The sequence below is a fragment of the Hippoglossus stenolepis genome, chromosome 9 (genome assembly GCF_022539355.2).
Source record: "Hippoglossus stenolepis isolate QCI-W04-F060 chromosome 9, HSTE1.2, whole genome shotgun sequence".
NCBI lineage: Eukaryota > Metazoa > Chordata > Actinopteri > Pleuronectiformes > Pleuronectidae > Hippoglossus > Hippoglossus stenolepis.
In genome coordinates this window covers 8,308,095-8,319,793 of record NC_061491.1, presented here as the reverse complement: position 1 = coordinate 8,319,793, position 11,699 = coordinate 8,308,095, and the positions used below count along the sequence as shown (strand labels likewise).

Sequence of the window (11,699 nt, the reverse complement as noted above, 5' to 3'; positions counted from 1 at the left end):
AGGTTCCACTTTTGTAAACAGTTTCAGGTTTCAGGTCGTTAACTCACTATAAATACAAAAAAAACATCGACCATCAGCTTCTGACCTCAGTGTCGGAAAGTGGGAATGTTTCACACTAGAAGCAGCAGAATTAAACAAGTATTTGCTAAAATATTTAGATAGACATGAAACTAGTACAGTAAAAGTAATTTGAGACACGCTCCTTGGAACGGATCACTAATGAAAGATGAGGGCTGAACATGAATGTTCCTAAAGACCATGTCAACTTTATCAGACTGTATTACCTGGGGTTGTCAGCAGTTTAGGTTTTAGTGTTTGATTTATTTTTTTCCACTTCATTAATACAAAGTAAATAATGGAGACACTGATGCTTTTCTCTCTTTCTCACAGTTACTCTGTTTAGTTTTCCAGCAATGCTCTAAGAGGAGCCAATGAGGTCACTGTGTAAAAGCTGGCAGTGAATGCATATGGTGCACTGAACGAAAAACACATGATGTTTGTAAGACAACAGCGCCCCCTGCAGTCAGAGATTCAAATAAAGAGCAGCGAGGATCAAGTCACATGGCATATATGCGTCAGCCACAATATTAAAAGCAGTTATCTGTTTTAATGTCGTGGATGGTAGTTGTAAATTAGGTTTTTGAAGTTTGACAAATAAAACTTATACAGGAAGATGTTGCCTCCAGTTTTAATATAAAGTGCTTGTGTAGAACACAGTGGACTCTTTGGAGGAGGACCCACTCCTCATGAATGGCAAATTCTAAGGTAAAGAAAACATTGTTCTTGGTTTCAGGTGATTATATACGAATGGAAATGTGACAGTCCAATTACACTAATCGACCCCTCATAAATCCTACACATTGGACCTTTAACAATAAACAAACAACAATCCTAACTGAGATAGATACTGCCTCCGGTTTTAATGTAAACTGCTGTGTCAAACATGACAAGTCATCAGTTTAAAATCATAAATACTGCAGTGAGGCTAGATGCTGTTGATCGTGAAGAACTAAATGACTCAATTCGCTCATCGTAGCACAAAGGCTGATGTACTTTTTCTCTTTGTCAGTGATAAGAATAATTTGGAAATGGCCGCTGTCATTGTTTAATTAAATAGAATTACTATTTAATAATCATTTGTTCACAAATGGGGAAAGATGCGCTGCACAGCTCTGGCTTATCTGACAGGTGTTCTTTAGTGAAGCAGATACAAAGAATTGTGTTCAATAACACAAACAGGTGAGGAAACAAACACTAAGTCAAATCTTTATATTAAATAACATTAGTGTTCCTTCAGCATGAAGGCAGGCTTCAGATCTTACTCTTCGTTATACATTTTATTTAACTACTACTCGACAAGAATCCAGCAGCAGCAGCAGACGGTGGAAACTGGTGTTATTTGACAGGTTTTACAGGCAGCTTTGGGTGTGTATACTGTACACAAGCAGTAAACCATGAATTAAAAACAGGGTGATGTCTGTGGTATAAATATAGAAAATGTTATGTTGTGCACACCCGGATTCACTCAGTGGTTTTTGCTGATGTTCAGTCGAGAAATAAAATCAGTCCAATATGGTGAATCCAGGTCAACGTGATCCTGAGTCATGTGGACCTCACCTGGTAAATTTGAGTTCATTTCATTTGTCTGATATTAGAAACACAGCATGCCCCATATGCAGTGTGTGTTCGCCGTCACCACGGTGGTTTTAAGAGCTCCTGCAGATCTCCCTGCTGTGCCAGCTGGTGGGACAGCTGGAGCCTCTTGTTCTTCTGGCTGCAAAGTGCTGGACAGTTCTCAACAAGCAGCCGACACACCTCTTCATGGCCCTGTTCTGCAGCCTGCTCACGCATTTTACAAAACAACAAATGCAAACACCAGTTACATGGTCATCAACTCTCTCTCTAAAAAGATTGTTCTTATGGTACTGCTGCAAATTCTGTACCTTGTGTAAAGGGGATGCACCGTCGTCATCACAGAGCGTAGGATTTGCCCGATGGTGCAGAAGGAGTCTGACCACATCCAAGTGACCGCAGTACGCTGATCGATGGAGCGGCGTGGCACCGCCTGGTGTCTGCGGAGACGCACATGCACCGTTATCTAGAAGAAACTTGCACACAGCAAGATGGCCACTGCGACTTGCATAGTGCTGAGACAAAACACAAAAAAGGCATCAATTTATAAACAAGAGAACAACAGACGCCACAGCGCTTATTTGTTCCAAGCAAGCTATACCAGAGCTGTGTATCCAGATGAGTCCCTCACGTTGATGTCTGTGCCCTTCTGGACCAACGACTTAACCCTCTCCAGGTCACTGTCCTTTGCAGCAGACCAGATGCCTGCAAAGAGAAACACACGGCACACAACACTGTACTTGACTAAGTGCTGCAAAACAGGAAGGAAAATAACTGTTAGTCCAAGTTACTTAATGGAGAAAAAAAAATGAAGCAGTAGAAAATGTAAGAATTACTTTATTATTGGGGAATAACACAGCTACTTCGTCATATTCTAAATTAGTACTAACCTCGTTCAAAATCCATTTCATCCAGAGTCTGGTAAACACTAGGAGAGGAGACAGGATGGGAGCAGCACGAGCAATGCTGTTTGTCAGACGCCATGCTGATCAAAACGGTCACAGACTGGTTCTGACCTGAAGATGAACACTGTTAGTTTGTGAGTCACATGTTTGAATTAACGTCGTGCCAGAGAATGTATAAAATATGATGTTCGGATGCCCAAAGACCATCATGCTGTTTGACACTTCCGTGTGTCTTCTTCTTGTCTTTGGTAACAACTTCGTAGTGCAACACCGCCACCTACATGTCAGCTTCGCACACACACACACGAGCCCAGAATTAAAGCTAAGTATCCAGTAAATATGTAAATTAATTAAAACATATTTTATATAATAATTCAGAAACATAATTTCACTATGTTTTGTTAAACAAAACAATAAAGACAATATGTTGTTTGCTCCACTCTAGTCTAAGCACAATGACAGCGTGATTGCGTATGAACACTCGGACCAATCACAGAGCTGCATTCAGGATGATGCCTTCAGGTCCTCACGGGTCTTTTGGGGGTGTATCAGTTTTGTTTAAATAAGAAGCGATGAGACATAACTTTTGTTCTGTGGCCGGATAATGATAATGAAAGATGCACTACTGCATTTATACGACTGATCATTTCATGTATTTACAATCAGATAAACCTACAACTCGTTTTGTTATTAATGACTGGCACAGTCACATTTGCGTTTTATTTTACTTATTTCCACCAACAGGAAATACATTTTGATAATTAACTAGTAATAAATACAATGTTGTAACTTTATAACACTTTTAAGCTCAGGCATGGCTATCCATCTGATATATCCACCACTCATCCGGGTTTACAAAGAAAAGAAGCCACGTATCCGATGTTCCCTGCTGGCCAGTGAAGGCAGCTGTAGTCTCGTGTTGTTGTCTGATGCTAAACATCAGACCCAGTCTCCACAGACGCCACAGAAGAAATTATTATACGTATTATAACCAAAGCGTAAAGAATGAGAAGAGTCACGTTGTTTATTAACGGGACGTCTAAGAATGGCAAGGTGGGTAGAAAGTCAGTGTGAGTCTGTTGAGTGCGTGAGCCCCGGGCCGCAGAGTGACTGTGGCTTTTTCCACTCAGCGTACGTGTTTGGTTTTGTTAGCTAACTAACTCACCTCACACTGGAGCTAACTCACGTTCACTCCCATGTAAGAGAAACGTAGCGGTTAGCTCGCTGCTAACTGCTCCATTCATCTTGTATCAGGCAGGAGTGACCCATGTAGCTTCAGGCTTAAATTCCTAACAACCCACTAATTCTTTTTTAAACCTCTCCCTTTTTTAGGTTGTAGCAGTGTACGGGACGTTGTCTGACTTACTATCTGTAGCCAGCAATAAGTTAGGGATCAAAGCCTGTAGTTTATACAATGGTAAAGGTGGTCTGATAGACGACATAGCCCTCATCAGGTAAGCTCCCCTCAGTGATGATGATAAACGTGTTGCTCAAACCCAATGGACGCCTCACCTCATCGTGTCTCTGTGTTTCTTGACAGAGACGACGATGTGCTGTACGTGTCAGAGGGAGATCCATTCATCGGTGAGAGCTGCCATGTCTGCTGCAGGAGTCCCATCCACCGCCAGTGGACGTGTTACACGTGGTCTCAACAACTCTGCCCCCTTCTCTCTCGTGTCTCAGGTCCTCAAGATGAAGCCAAGGTCCGAGCAGATCTGCATGGAGCTCACAGCGACTGGCTGACCCTCAACATCGGAGGGCGTCTCTTCACCACCACCAGGTAAGTGTGCTGGGTTCACTAAGAATGGACACATCACAACAGACTGGGCCTGTCAGAACCACAGGGTGTGTTTACGTTAACTTTGTGACGTGACTGTGTGTGTTTTGTGTTTCAGGAGCACCTTGGTCAGCAAAGAACCAGAGAGTATGCTTGCTCATATGTTCCGAGAGAAAGGTAAATTATGGGAACCCTAACCCAAACCCTACATCTCAGACTTGTGACTGTGTTTAGGACTAAACTGAAAATCTCTAAGGTCAAACCCTCCTTACTGAATGTGGTTTATCAACCTCTGTGTTTGCTCCAGATGTGTGGGGGAACAAGCAGGATGAGCATGGGGCTTACCTGATCGACCGCAGCCCCGAATACTTTGAGCCTATTCTCAACTACCTGAGACACGGTCAGCTCATTATCAATGAAGGCATAAATATAAGAGGTAAGCTTGTGATGGAGTCAACCTGAATAACTGTGAACAAGGTCTTAATAATCTGATATAATTCCCACAGCAATTCCTTTGAAATCTTTTTTAAATTGTGCGTGTGTCTTGCAGGTGTCCTTGAGGAGGCTCGGTTCTTTGGAATTGAGCAGTTGGCTGAACAGCTGGAAGCCGCAATCAAGGTAACAGGAGGAGTGGAAGGCAAATATCTTACATGGAGAAATGTGATGCTTCCCTTAAATGAACTCTGACTCTGCTCATTTCCACAACAGAACTCACAGCCACCTGATGACCACTCTCCCATTTGCCGTAAAGAGTTGGTTCGTTTTCTTCTGGCAACGCCCACCAAGTCAGAGCTCCGCTGTCAGGTACAGCTTGATTTAAGTGTATTCATTTACCAATCCATTTCCCCATATCATATTCATATTTAATTCTATTCCTCTTAATGTTTTTAGGGACTTAATTTCAGTGGTGCCGATCTGTCCCGACTTGATCTGCGCTACATCAATTTTAAAATGGCCAATCTGAGCCGCTGCAATCTGACTCACGCCAACCTGTGCTGTTCCAATCTGGAGCGGGCCGATCTCTCTGGAGCCAACCTGGACGTGAGTCTGAAAACTCTCTTCTTGTGCGCACTGAATGATTCATGTGCACACACACTATCAGGCCGTACAAAGTGCAGGATGCACTCAACACATTTTCAACAGTGGGGAAGCCAACGTTTCCTCATTCCAACTCGTGTGTATCTTTTTTGGGTTCATTTTTGTTGTTGGTCTTCCTGCTGGTGAAAAACTTTTGGTTTGCACTCCTGGTGCCTCAGTTGTGTGGAAGAAGGGCCATTCACCTGCTAAACATGTTTGCCAATGGTACATACTCGGGTAGCTGCGGTAGTTGGTGTTCAGGCCTTTACCAATTTCATAACTTACCCACCGACCCCACTGTCTGTGTCATGTTTTTATAGAAATACAACCTTCTTATTATCAGTGTAGCACCCACGTTTATCAAGAGAGATACAGGTGCTGTACTCTCTACAATGAAGCAACACCACAAAACTTCTTAGAGATTTGTTATTATGAGAAGTGGACTGCCACATCATTATGGTATCCTTTGTACACATCCACTCTTTAGATTCTTGTCACACGTGTCATTTTTGTTCAATAAGACGAAATGATCGATGGTTGACGTGACTTAATATCTGCATATAAAACGAAAAGCATGACTCCTGTTGATGTTTGGTTTCTCTCCTGCAGGGTGCGAACTTACAAGGGGTGAAGATGCTCTGTTCCAATGCTGAGGGAGCTTCTCTCAAAGGATGTAATTTTGATGATCCCTCTGGACTGAAGGCCAACCTGGAAGGTAATCTGCTTCAATTCTTCATCAAAGATGACCTGCTCTCACATTTGTAGTCATCGTTTTAACCATGTGTCTTTCTGACCAGGTGCCAATCTGAAAGGAGTTGACATGGAAGGAAGCCAAATGACCGGCATCAACCTGCGTGTGGCCACTCTGAAAAATGCAAAGCTGAAGAACTGTAACCTCCGGGGAGCCACTTTAGCGGGGACTGATCTCGAGGTGAATTAAAGCTCTCAGAAAGGATTAACTCTAAAAAACACTTATGTACACTCAGCTGGCAGTCAGTCTTATTTACAGCCACATTTCAGAACCATCAGGGAGAAAATGGTGCAGAACTGAATAAATGGTTTCATAGATCATTTTAATACACTATTTATTTGTGTTACGTCCAAGTTATTCTGCCAAAACATTTTTAATGTCTGATAACTCAGCAGCAGTAATGTCACAGTAATACAAGGGTGAACCCAAGGATGAAGTGAATGATTGTTGTATGATTGAAAACTAGAAGTATTGGTGTTTTACAGTTAGTTCTTTTGAATGTGTATCAACCAGTGTCTGTATAACACTAATGGTATTTAACAGTTCTTCTCTTTTCTTACTGCTTTGAACCCGATGCCTTTTTTAATTTGCAGAATTGCGACCTGTCTGGCTGCGATCTGCAAGAAGCCAACCTGAGGGGGTCCAATGTGAAGGGAGCCATTTTTGAAGAGATGCTGACCCCTCTGCACATGTCACAGAGTGTCAGATAACTCGGCAGGCACCCACAGGTCCATTGTGGGCCACAGCTGGCTTCTTTTAATGCTCTTCTCCTCCAGTCCTCCTCCCCCATACTTCCCCAACTCCCCATCTCTCTTTACCTGTCTGCAGCACGGGTACTCGTATGCACATCCCTGGTCATTCCACCAATGTTATGTTAGCTTTAAATATCTTGCACTAGAATCTATCCAGGGTTGTAAATGTATGTTTATAAATGTAAAGCTGTATATCACCAAAACAAACACAGGTTTCTTTGTATGTGTAGATGTGTCTGGATGCAATCTGATGACTACACTCATTTAATATTTTACATTATTTATGTTGACTTCATATGACTTGATCGTAGTCAAAATCAGAGCAGTGAAGTTCAGAGCGTCACTGAATGCTGCTGTAGCATAAATTGAAGGTGTCATTTACCGATAACTGTTGTTATAGATTTCTGTCTGTAACTTAATTTTGCTGAATTCAACATATTATGAATAAGCAATGCAAGCCAAAGCCATACAACAGCACAGTCTAATCAAAGGCTAAAAGTGATACTGAAACTATGCTGCAGGCTAGTTTTACAGTTTGGGTATGCAATACATCATTTACAGCTGTGAGGTGTCTCCTTTCCTACTCTTAAATATTGTGTTCTTGAAAAAAAAGAAAAAAAAGAAAAGGTTTTTCCATGTTTTGCGCTCTGTGAATCTACCTCTTTTTTTAATCCAGTGTGCGAGTGAACCACAGTTGCATGCATTTAACTGTGGCACTGCTTGGTGGTCTGTTGATGTTATTCATCCCATTATGAGAAAACCTGGGCTTTAACAGAAAGCCATTTTTCTGTGTTCATGTTGTCAGAGTGGGTTTACCTGGAAACATGCTCCATATATATATATATCGATGTATATCACTTAATCATGCTTTGAACCTATTTGCACAAATGTATGTTAACTTATAACGTGTTATTCCTTTTCACCAAAAAACGCTTGGTGCTTGTAATCTTATATGAATCAAATCCAGTGCTTCCAAATCTTCCCAGAAAAAGAAATGTTAAATACTATTATAAGAGAGGGCAGGTGTTGGGAGCTGTTGTGGAGGATCTCTCTGCAGTTCTTACTGGACAGTGTCTGTTTGCATGTGTAAAGAGCTGTTACTACTAATCTCTATCCGTGGCTCAAAGCTGCTCCGATGCAATACTATTCACTCAGTTCAGCTGTAGGTACCCAGTCTGTGAGAATGAACGATGAAGGCAATCATACTGTGTATTTCACCTTGAGTGTGAGACTCAATTGAAGAGCAATGGCTATTTATTTTAATACATCTCGCTGAATGCAACATGGGGCAGAGGTTAGTTTGTGTTTGAAAGAGGGAATGATGTAGGTCTCTATGTACGATTATTGCACTCGACCTTGGAATTTTATTTCCATAAATGACTGTTATAAATAAACTACAATGAAGAAAGGCTCTATATTTATTGTGACTCAGTGGGGAATGAATGAGTTTTCTGACTGTTTAAAATACACCACGAAATGACAGGAAATATCTCAAAATGGTTTGTGGTTACACGTCCCATGTTACTTATTCTTTTTACTGAAGGGCCAAAAACAAGCTTTTAAACAGCTCTGCAGGTCGCCAGTAAACGTCTAATCCCAGTTAGTGACACCCCCTGTAGTGAAGTGCTGGGCTGTGAGAAGCAGAGGCATCACAGCCTCATATAAACCTTGGACAACTGTGCAGGAGTACTCACAAAGGACTGAAGCCCACCGCATCAGACGCTGCCTGTTTAATACACAGAAAGTAAGTGAATCAGTGATGATGGGTACATGCAAGAGACAAATGCATATGACATGACCTGCGTGTAACCACTTCTCCTCAGGATGGCTGTGAAAACCTTGTCAGTGTGGCTGCTCCTCGTGGGGACGTTGGTGCCTCAGCACTGCTGTCAGCACTGGTCATACGGACTGAGCCCAGGAGGGAAGAGGGAACTGGACAGTCTTTCACAAACTCTGGGCAATGTGAGCATTTATCAGTCTCACTCAACGTTTCTCTTTCCTTTTGTATATGTTCATTGAGATGGTTTTTTTTCTTCACCAGGTAGTTGAGGAGTTCCCTCGTGTGGACTCACCTTGCAGTGTTCTGGGTGGTGCAGAGGAATCACCTTTTGCCGGAATTTACAGAATGAAAGGATTCCTTGTAAGTTTTACTCATTTCTCATTGTGTTTGGTTTTGGATGCATCCATCAGCACTGCCAAGTGGAAGAGTATAAGGCTCAGGCATAAGAAAAATTACAGAAGAGGAAGATTTGTTTTCCTTAAGCGCTTCGAGAAGAAGGAAGAGGAAGATTTTTTTTTTGTATCTTGTGAATTAAGTCAAAACACCAAGAATTAGGTTAAAATGTCAAGAATAAAGTTGAAATGTCGAGAATTAGGCCGAAATTATGAATATTAAGTTGAAATATCAAGAATAAAGTAAGAAAATCAAGAATAAAGTAAAAAAATCAAGAATAAACTTGAAAAAGTCGAATACTAAGTTTTACCAATTTATCTACACTTGGCATTTGTAGAGACACTCATAACGTTAGTAGTTTCATAAATTGGACTTTAATCTTGAAATTTTAAGTTTATTCTTGACATTTTGACTTTTCTCCACTGTTCTCGAAATGCAAATGTCTTCATTTTTTCATATGCCTGGCTCTAATAATCCTCTGAAGCCAAGACTATTTACTAAAGTTTGAAATGTTCTCACAGATTGAATCTGTTTCTCTCTTTCAGGGCAGCATCACTGACAGGGGGAACGGACGCAGAACATATAAGAAATGATGATTACTGTCTTTTTAAATAAATAATTACAATAGCAAAACAATTATTGTTCTTTACTTCTCCATGTTTTATCTCTCAGTCATTGACACCACCCTCTCTTTCATTTTACCCTCCCTCTCTTTTCCTATCTTTTCTCTCCCCTTTTTCCTTCTCTTCTGTTCCCCTCTACTTCCTCCTTTCCTTTTCGCTACCTCTCCTCCCTTTATATCCTTCACTCATGGGGGATTTGGGTTTTCCCGCATCTCTCTAACCTTTTCTTTCTTCGTCTTTCTGTCCATCATCTTCCGCTGTCGGGCTCTCTTTTATTTCCTTTGTGCTTCAATCTCTCCTTTATCTTTCTCCTTTACCTCTATTGGTTCTGTCTGTAATTTACATCTCCAAATTTTGGGAATTTCACTCCGATTTACTTCCTTCCCATTATCCCTCATCTCCCCTTTCACCACTTCCTCTTCCTTCCTTCTGACCTTCCTCTACATGTTCTTGTCATATTCCTCATCAACCCTCCTGTTCTTCACCCTCCCTCCATCATTTCATCTCATTCTCTCCCTCATCCAACCCCTCACTCCATCCTTTGCTTTCAATATTTTGTTACTCACCATCCACCTTCAATGTAATTCCTTTTCTTAAAGCCTTCCTCCTTTATCTTTCCTTTCCTTTACCTCTGCTTTCTCTGCTTTTTTCTCCATCTCCCTCCTTTACTCATCCTCTCTTCATCTGCCTTCCTTTACCTGTCCACCCTCTCCCTCTTTACCCCCACCTTAATGGCCGACACAGTTGCTCTGTGCTTAGCACTGTCGCCCTAAAGAACAAAGGCACTGATATCTTATTTACTTTTCGATGTGCGGTTTACATGGTTTTGCTCCAGCTTCTTCCACAAAAAAAAAAGATAAACATGACCTGTGCCTTTAAATTCAATTAAAACACTCAGAATAAAATAAACATTTGTCTCTGCCTATAACTATACAACCATTGACACAACAACCTGAGTTTTGCTGTTTAGATTTGAACTTCACACACTGTGACTGATCAGGAGCTCAGTGCACAGCCACCAGAGGGCACTATAAACCAACACCAAACTTCATCCTGCTCCCACATTGCTGTGGTATTCTAGTTTTTCTGGTCCATAAAATAAACTGCAGAAAATCCAATTTTTTTATCGAAACCTTTTTGTAAACCTGGACCAAATCCATCAACACTGTAATTAGTTGTAATTGACTGTAGCCTACTTTATCGTGTTTGTTCACCATGAGGACATGAGTCTGAAGCCAATTTATTGTATTGCAATCGCTCTCTGTTTGCTTTGCTTGATCCGTGCCCACATTGTCCTCTGGATTAATAAAGATTACTAGTGGATGGATGGGCAAAATGAAAATTATCTGAGCAGGTGACATGTGTGTGTGTTTGCCAATATAAGATGGAATTTAAACAAAGTGAAAAACAAACAGAAGTGTATTCATCATGGAGATGTGACAGTGATACAGCAGCCTGTAATATCCTGTGGACTGGTCCATTAGTTCTCTAGAGTTTTGCCTGAAAAAGAAGAAAAAGGAATGAGTAACTTTAACAAATCTCCAGTCCTGACACTTCTTTGACGTTACAACGTCTTGAAATATTGAAGGTGTTGGCTTATCAGTCAAATTGAAATGTAGCCCACGTAGAAATTGACCCTCACCCGTTTTATCATTACACTGTTGCTCATTTTAAATCAGGATGTGTGGCTGACAGTGACTCTTTGGCTACAGGAGAAGATTTTATATTCACTCCTCTGGTTCCACACGTGTCTTTTGGGGACTGATATGTATTCACTGGTCAAATTTCACCTTTGTACTTGTCAGCAGTGGTTTCACTATTACACAGACAATTAATGTCAGTATCATGAGGCTGTTGACAGAACGCAGAGTTTCTATCTCCTGGAGTACAGGCTATAAGAATAAATGATGCACTGATGGCGTATCATCAAGAAACAGCACAGACTGTGTGGGAATCACTATAATGACATGCTGATTGAAATTTCCATCACAATAATGGTGATAATGGCT

At 41.2% G+C, this 11,699-nt stretch overlaps 3 protein-coding genes across 6 annotated transcripts; 2 read left to right on the top strand and 1 right to left on the bottom strand.

Moving 5' to 3' along the window:
* Positions 1 to 1,254: 1,254 nt before the first annotated feature.
* ankrd39 (ankyrin repeat domain 39) lies at positions 1,255 to 2,821 on the bottom strand. 3 transcript variants are annotated; one of them, XM_035166467.2, is made up of 5 exons: positions 2,742 to 2,821; positions 2,523 to 2,648; positions 2,234 to 2,337; positions 1,944 to 2,147; positions 1,255 to 1,839 (listed from the first exon to the last, which is right to left on the bottom strand). In XM_035166467.2, exons 2-5 carry the CDS (start codon positions 2,614 to 2,616, stop codon positions 1,693 to 1,695), a joined length of 549 nt encoding a protein of 182 aa, XP_035022358.1. In that variant the 5' UTR covers positions 2,617 to 2,648; positions 2,742 to 2,821; the 3' UTR covers positions 1,255 to 1,692. The 3 variants fall into 3 exon arrangements, with proteins under 3 accessions (XP_035022358.1, XP_035022357.1, XP_035022359.1); XM_035166466.2 differs by having other exon boundaries at positions 2,523 to 2,791; XM_035166468.2 differs by having other exon boundaries at positions 1,944 to 2,072; positions 2,523 to 2,791.
* Positions 2,822 to 3,425: 604 nt separating this feature from the next.
* kctd9a (potassium channel tetramerization domain containing 9a) lies at positions 3,426 to 8,302 on the top strand. Of its 2 annotated transcripts, XM_035166464.2 has the most exons (12): positions 3,426 to 3,590; positions 3,870 to 3,991; positions 4,078 to 4,121; positions 4,221 to 4,317; positions 4,433 to 4,491; positions 4,622 to 4,750; positions 4,865 to 4,932; positions 5,023 to 5,118; positions 5,206 to 5,355; positions 6,001 to 6,106; positions 6,189 to 6,322; positions 6,736 to 8,302. In XM_035166464.2, exons 1-12 carry the CDS (start codon positions 3,543 to 3,545, stop codon positions 6,850 to 6,852), a joined length of 1,170 nt encoding a protein of 389 aa, XP_035022355.1. In that variant the 5' UTR covers positions 3,426 to 3,542; the 3' UTR covers positions 6,853 to 8,302. The 2 variants fall into 2 exon arrangements, with proteins under 2 accessions (XP_035022355.1, XP_035022356.1); XM_035166465.2 differs by lacking the exon at positions 3,870 to 3,991 and having other exon boundaries at positions 3,437 to 3,590.
* Positions 8,303 to 8,375: 73 nt separating this feature from the next.
* On the top strand, positions 8,376 to 9,700 carry LOC118115367 (progonadoliberin-1). Its single transcript, XM_035166469.2, has 4 exons — positions 8,376 to 8,638; positions 8,718 to 8,856; positions 8,936 to 9,034; positions 9,613 to 9,700. The coding sequence occupies exons 2-4, from the start codon at positions 8,719 to 8,721 to the stop codon at positions 9,658 to 9,660; spliced, it is 285 nt and encodes a 94-aa protein (XP_035022360.1). The 5' UTR covers positions 8,376 to 8,638; position 8,718; the 3' UTR covers positions 9,661 to 9,700.
* The last annotated feature ends 1,999 nt before the right edge of the window (positions 9,701 to 11,699 follow it).

What these genes read in the sequence shown, in the direction of transcription:
- ankrd39 (XM_035166467.2), bottom strand. Translation starts at nt 2,616, where the DNA reads ATGGCGTCTGACAAACAGCATTGCTCGTGCTGCTCCCATCCTGTCTCC. An exon ending in TGAAATGGATTTTGAACGAG is followed by an intron (nt 2,338 to 2,522) that starts GTTAGTACTAAT and finishes TTCTCTTTGCAG; the next exon opens with GCATCTGGTCTGCTGCAAAG. An exon ending in CATCTGGATACACAGCTCTG is followed by an intron (nt 2,148 to 2,233) that starts GTATAGCTTGCT and finishes GTTTTGTCTCAG; the next exon opens with CACTATGCAAGTCGCAGTGG.
- kctd9a (XM_035166464.2), top strand. Translation starts at nt 3,543, where the DNA reads ATGAGAAGAGTCACGTTGTTTATTAACGGGACGTCTAAGAATGGCAAG. An exon ending in TCATATGTTCCGAGAGAAAG is followed by an intron (nt 4,492 to 4,621) that starts GTAAATTATGGG and finishes TGTTTGCTCCAG; the next exon opens with ATGTGTGGGGGAACAAGCAG. An exon ending in TAGCGGGGACTGATCTCGAG is followed by an intron (nt 6,323 to 6,735) that starts GTGAATTAAAGC and finishes TTTAATTTGCAG; the next exon opens with AATTGCGACCTGTCTGGCTG.
- LOC118115367 (XM_035166469.2), top strand. Translation starts at nt 8,719, where the DNA reads ATGGCTGTGAAAACCTTGTCAGTGTGGCTGCTCCTCGTGGGGACGTTG. An exon ending in TTTCACAAACTCTGGGCAAT is followed by an intron (nt 8,857 to 8,935) that starts GTGAGCATTTAT and finishes TTTCTTCACCAG; the next exon opens with GTAGTTGAGGAGTTCCCTCG. An exon ending in ACAGAATGAAAGGATTCCTT is followed by an intron (nt 9,035 to 9,612) that starts GTAAGTTTTACT and finishes TCTCTCTTTCAG; the next exon opens with GGCAGCATCACTGACAGGGG.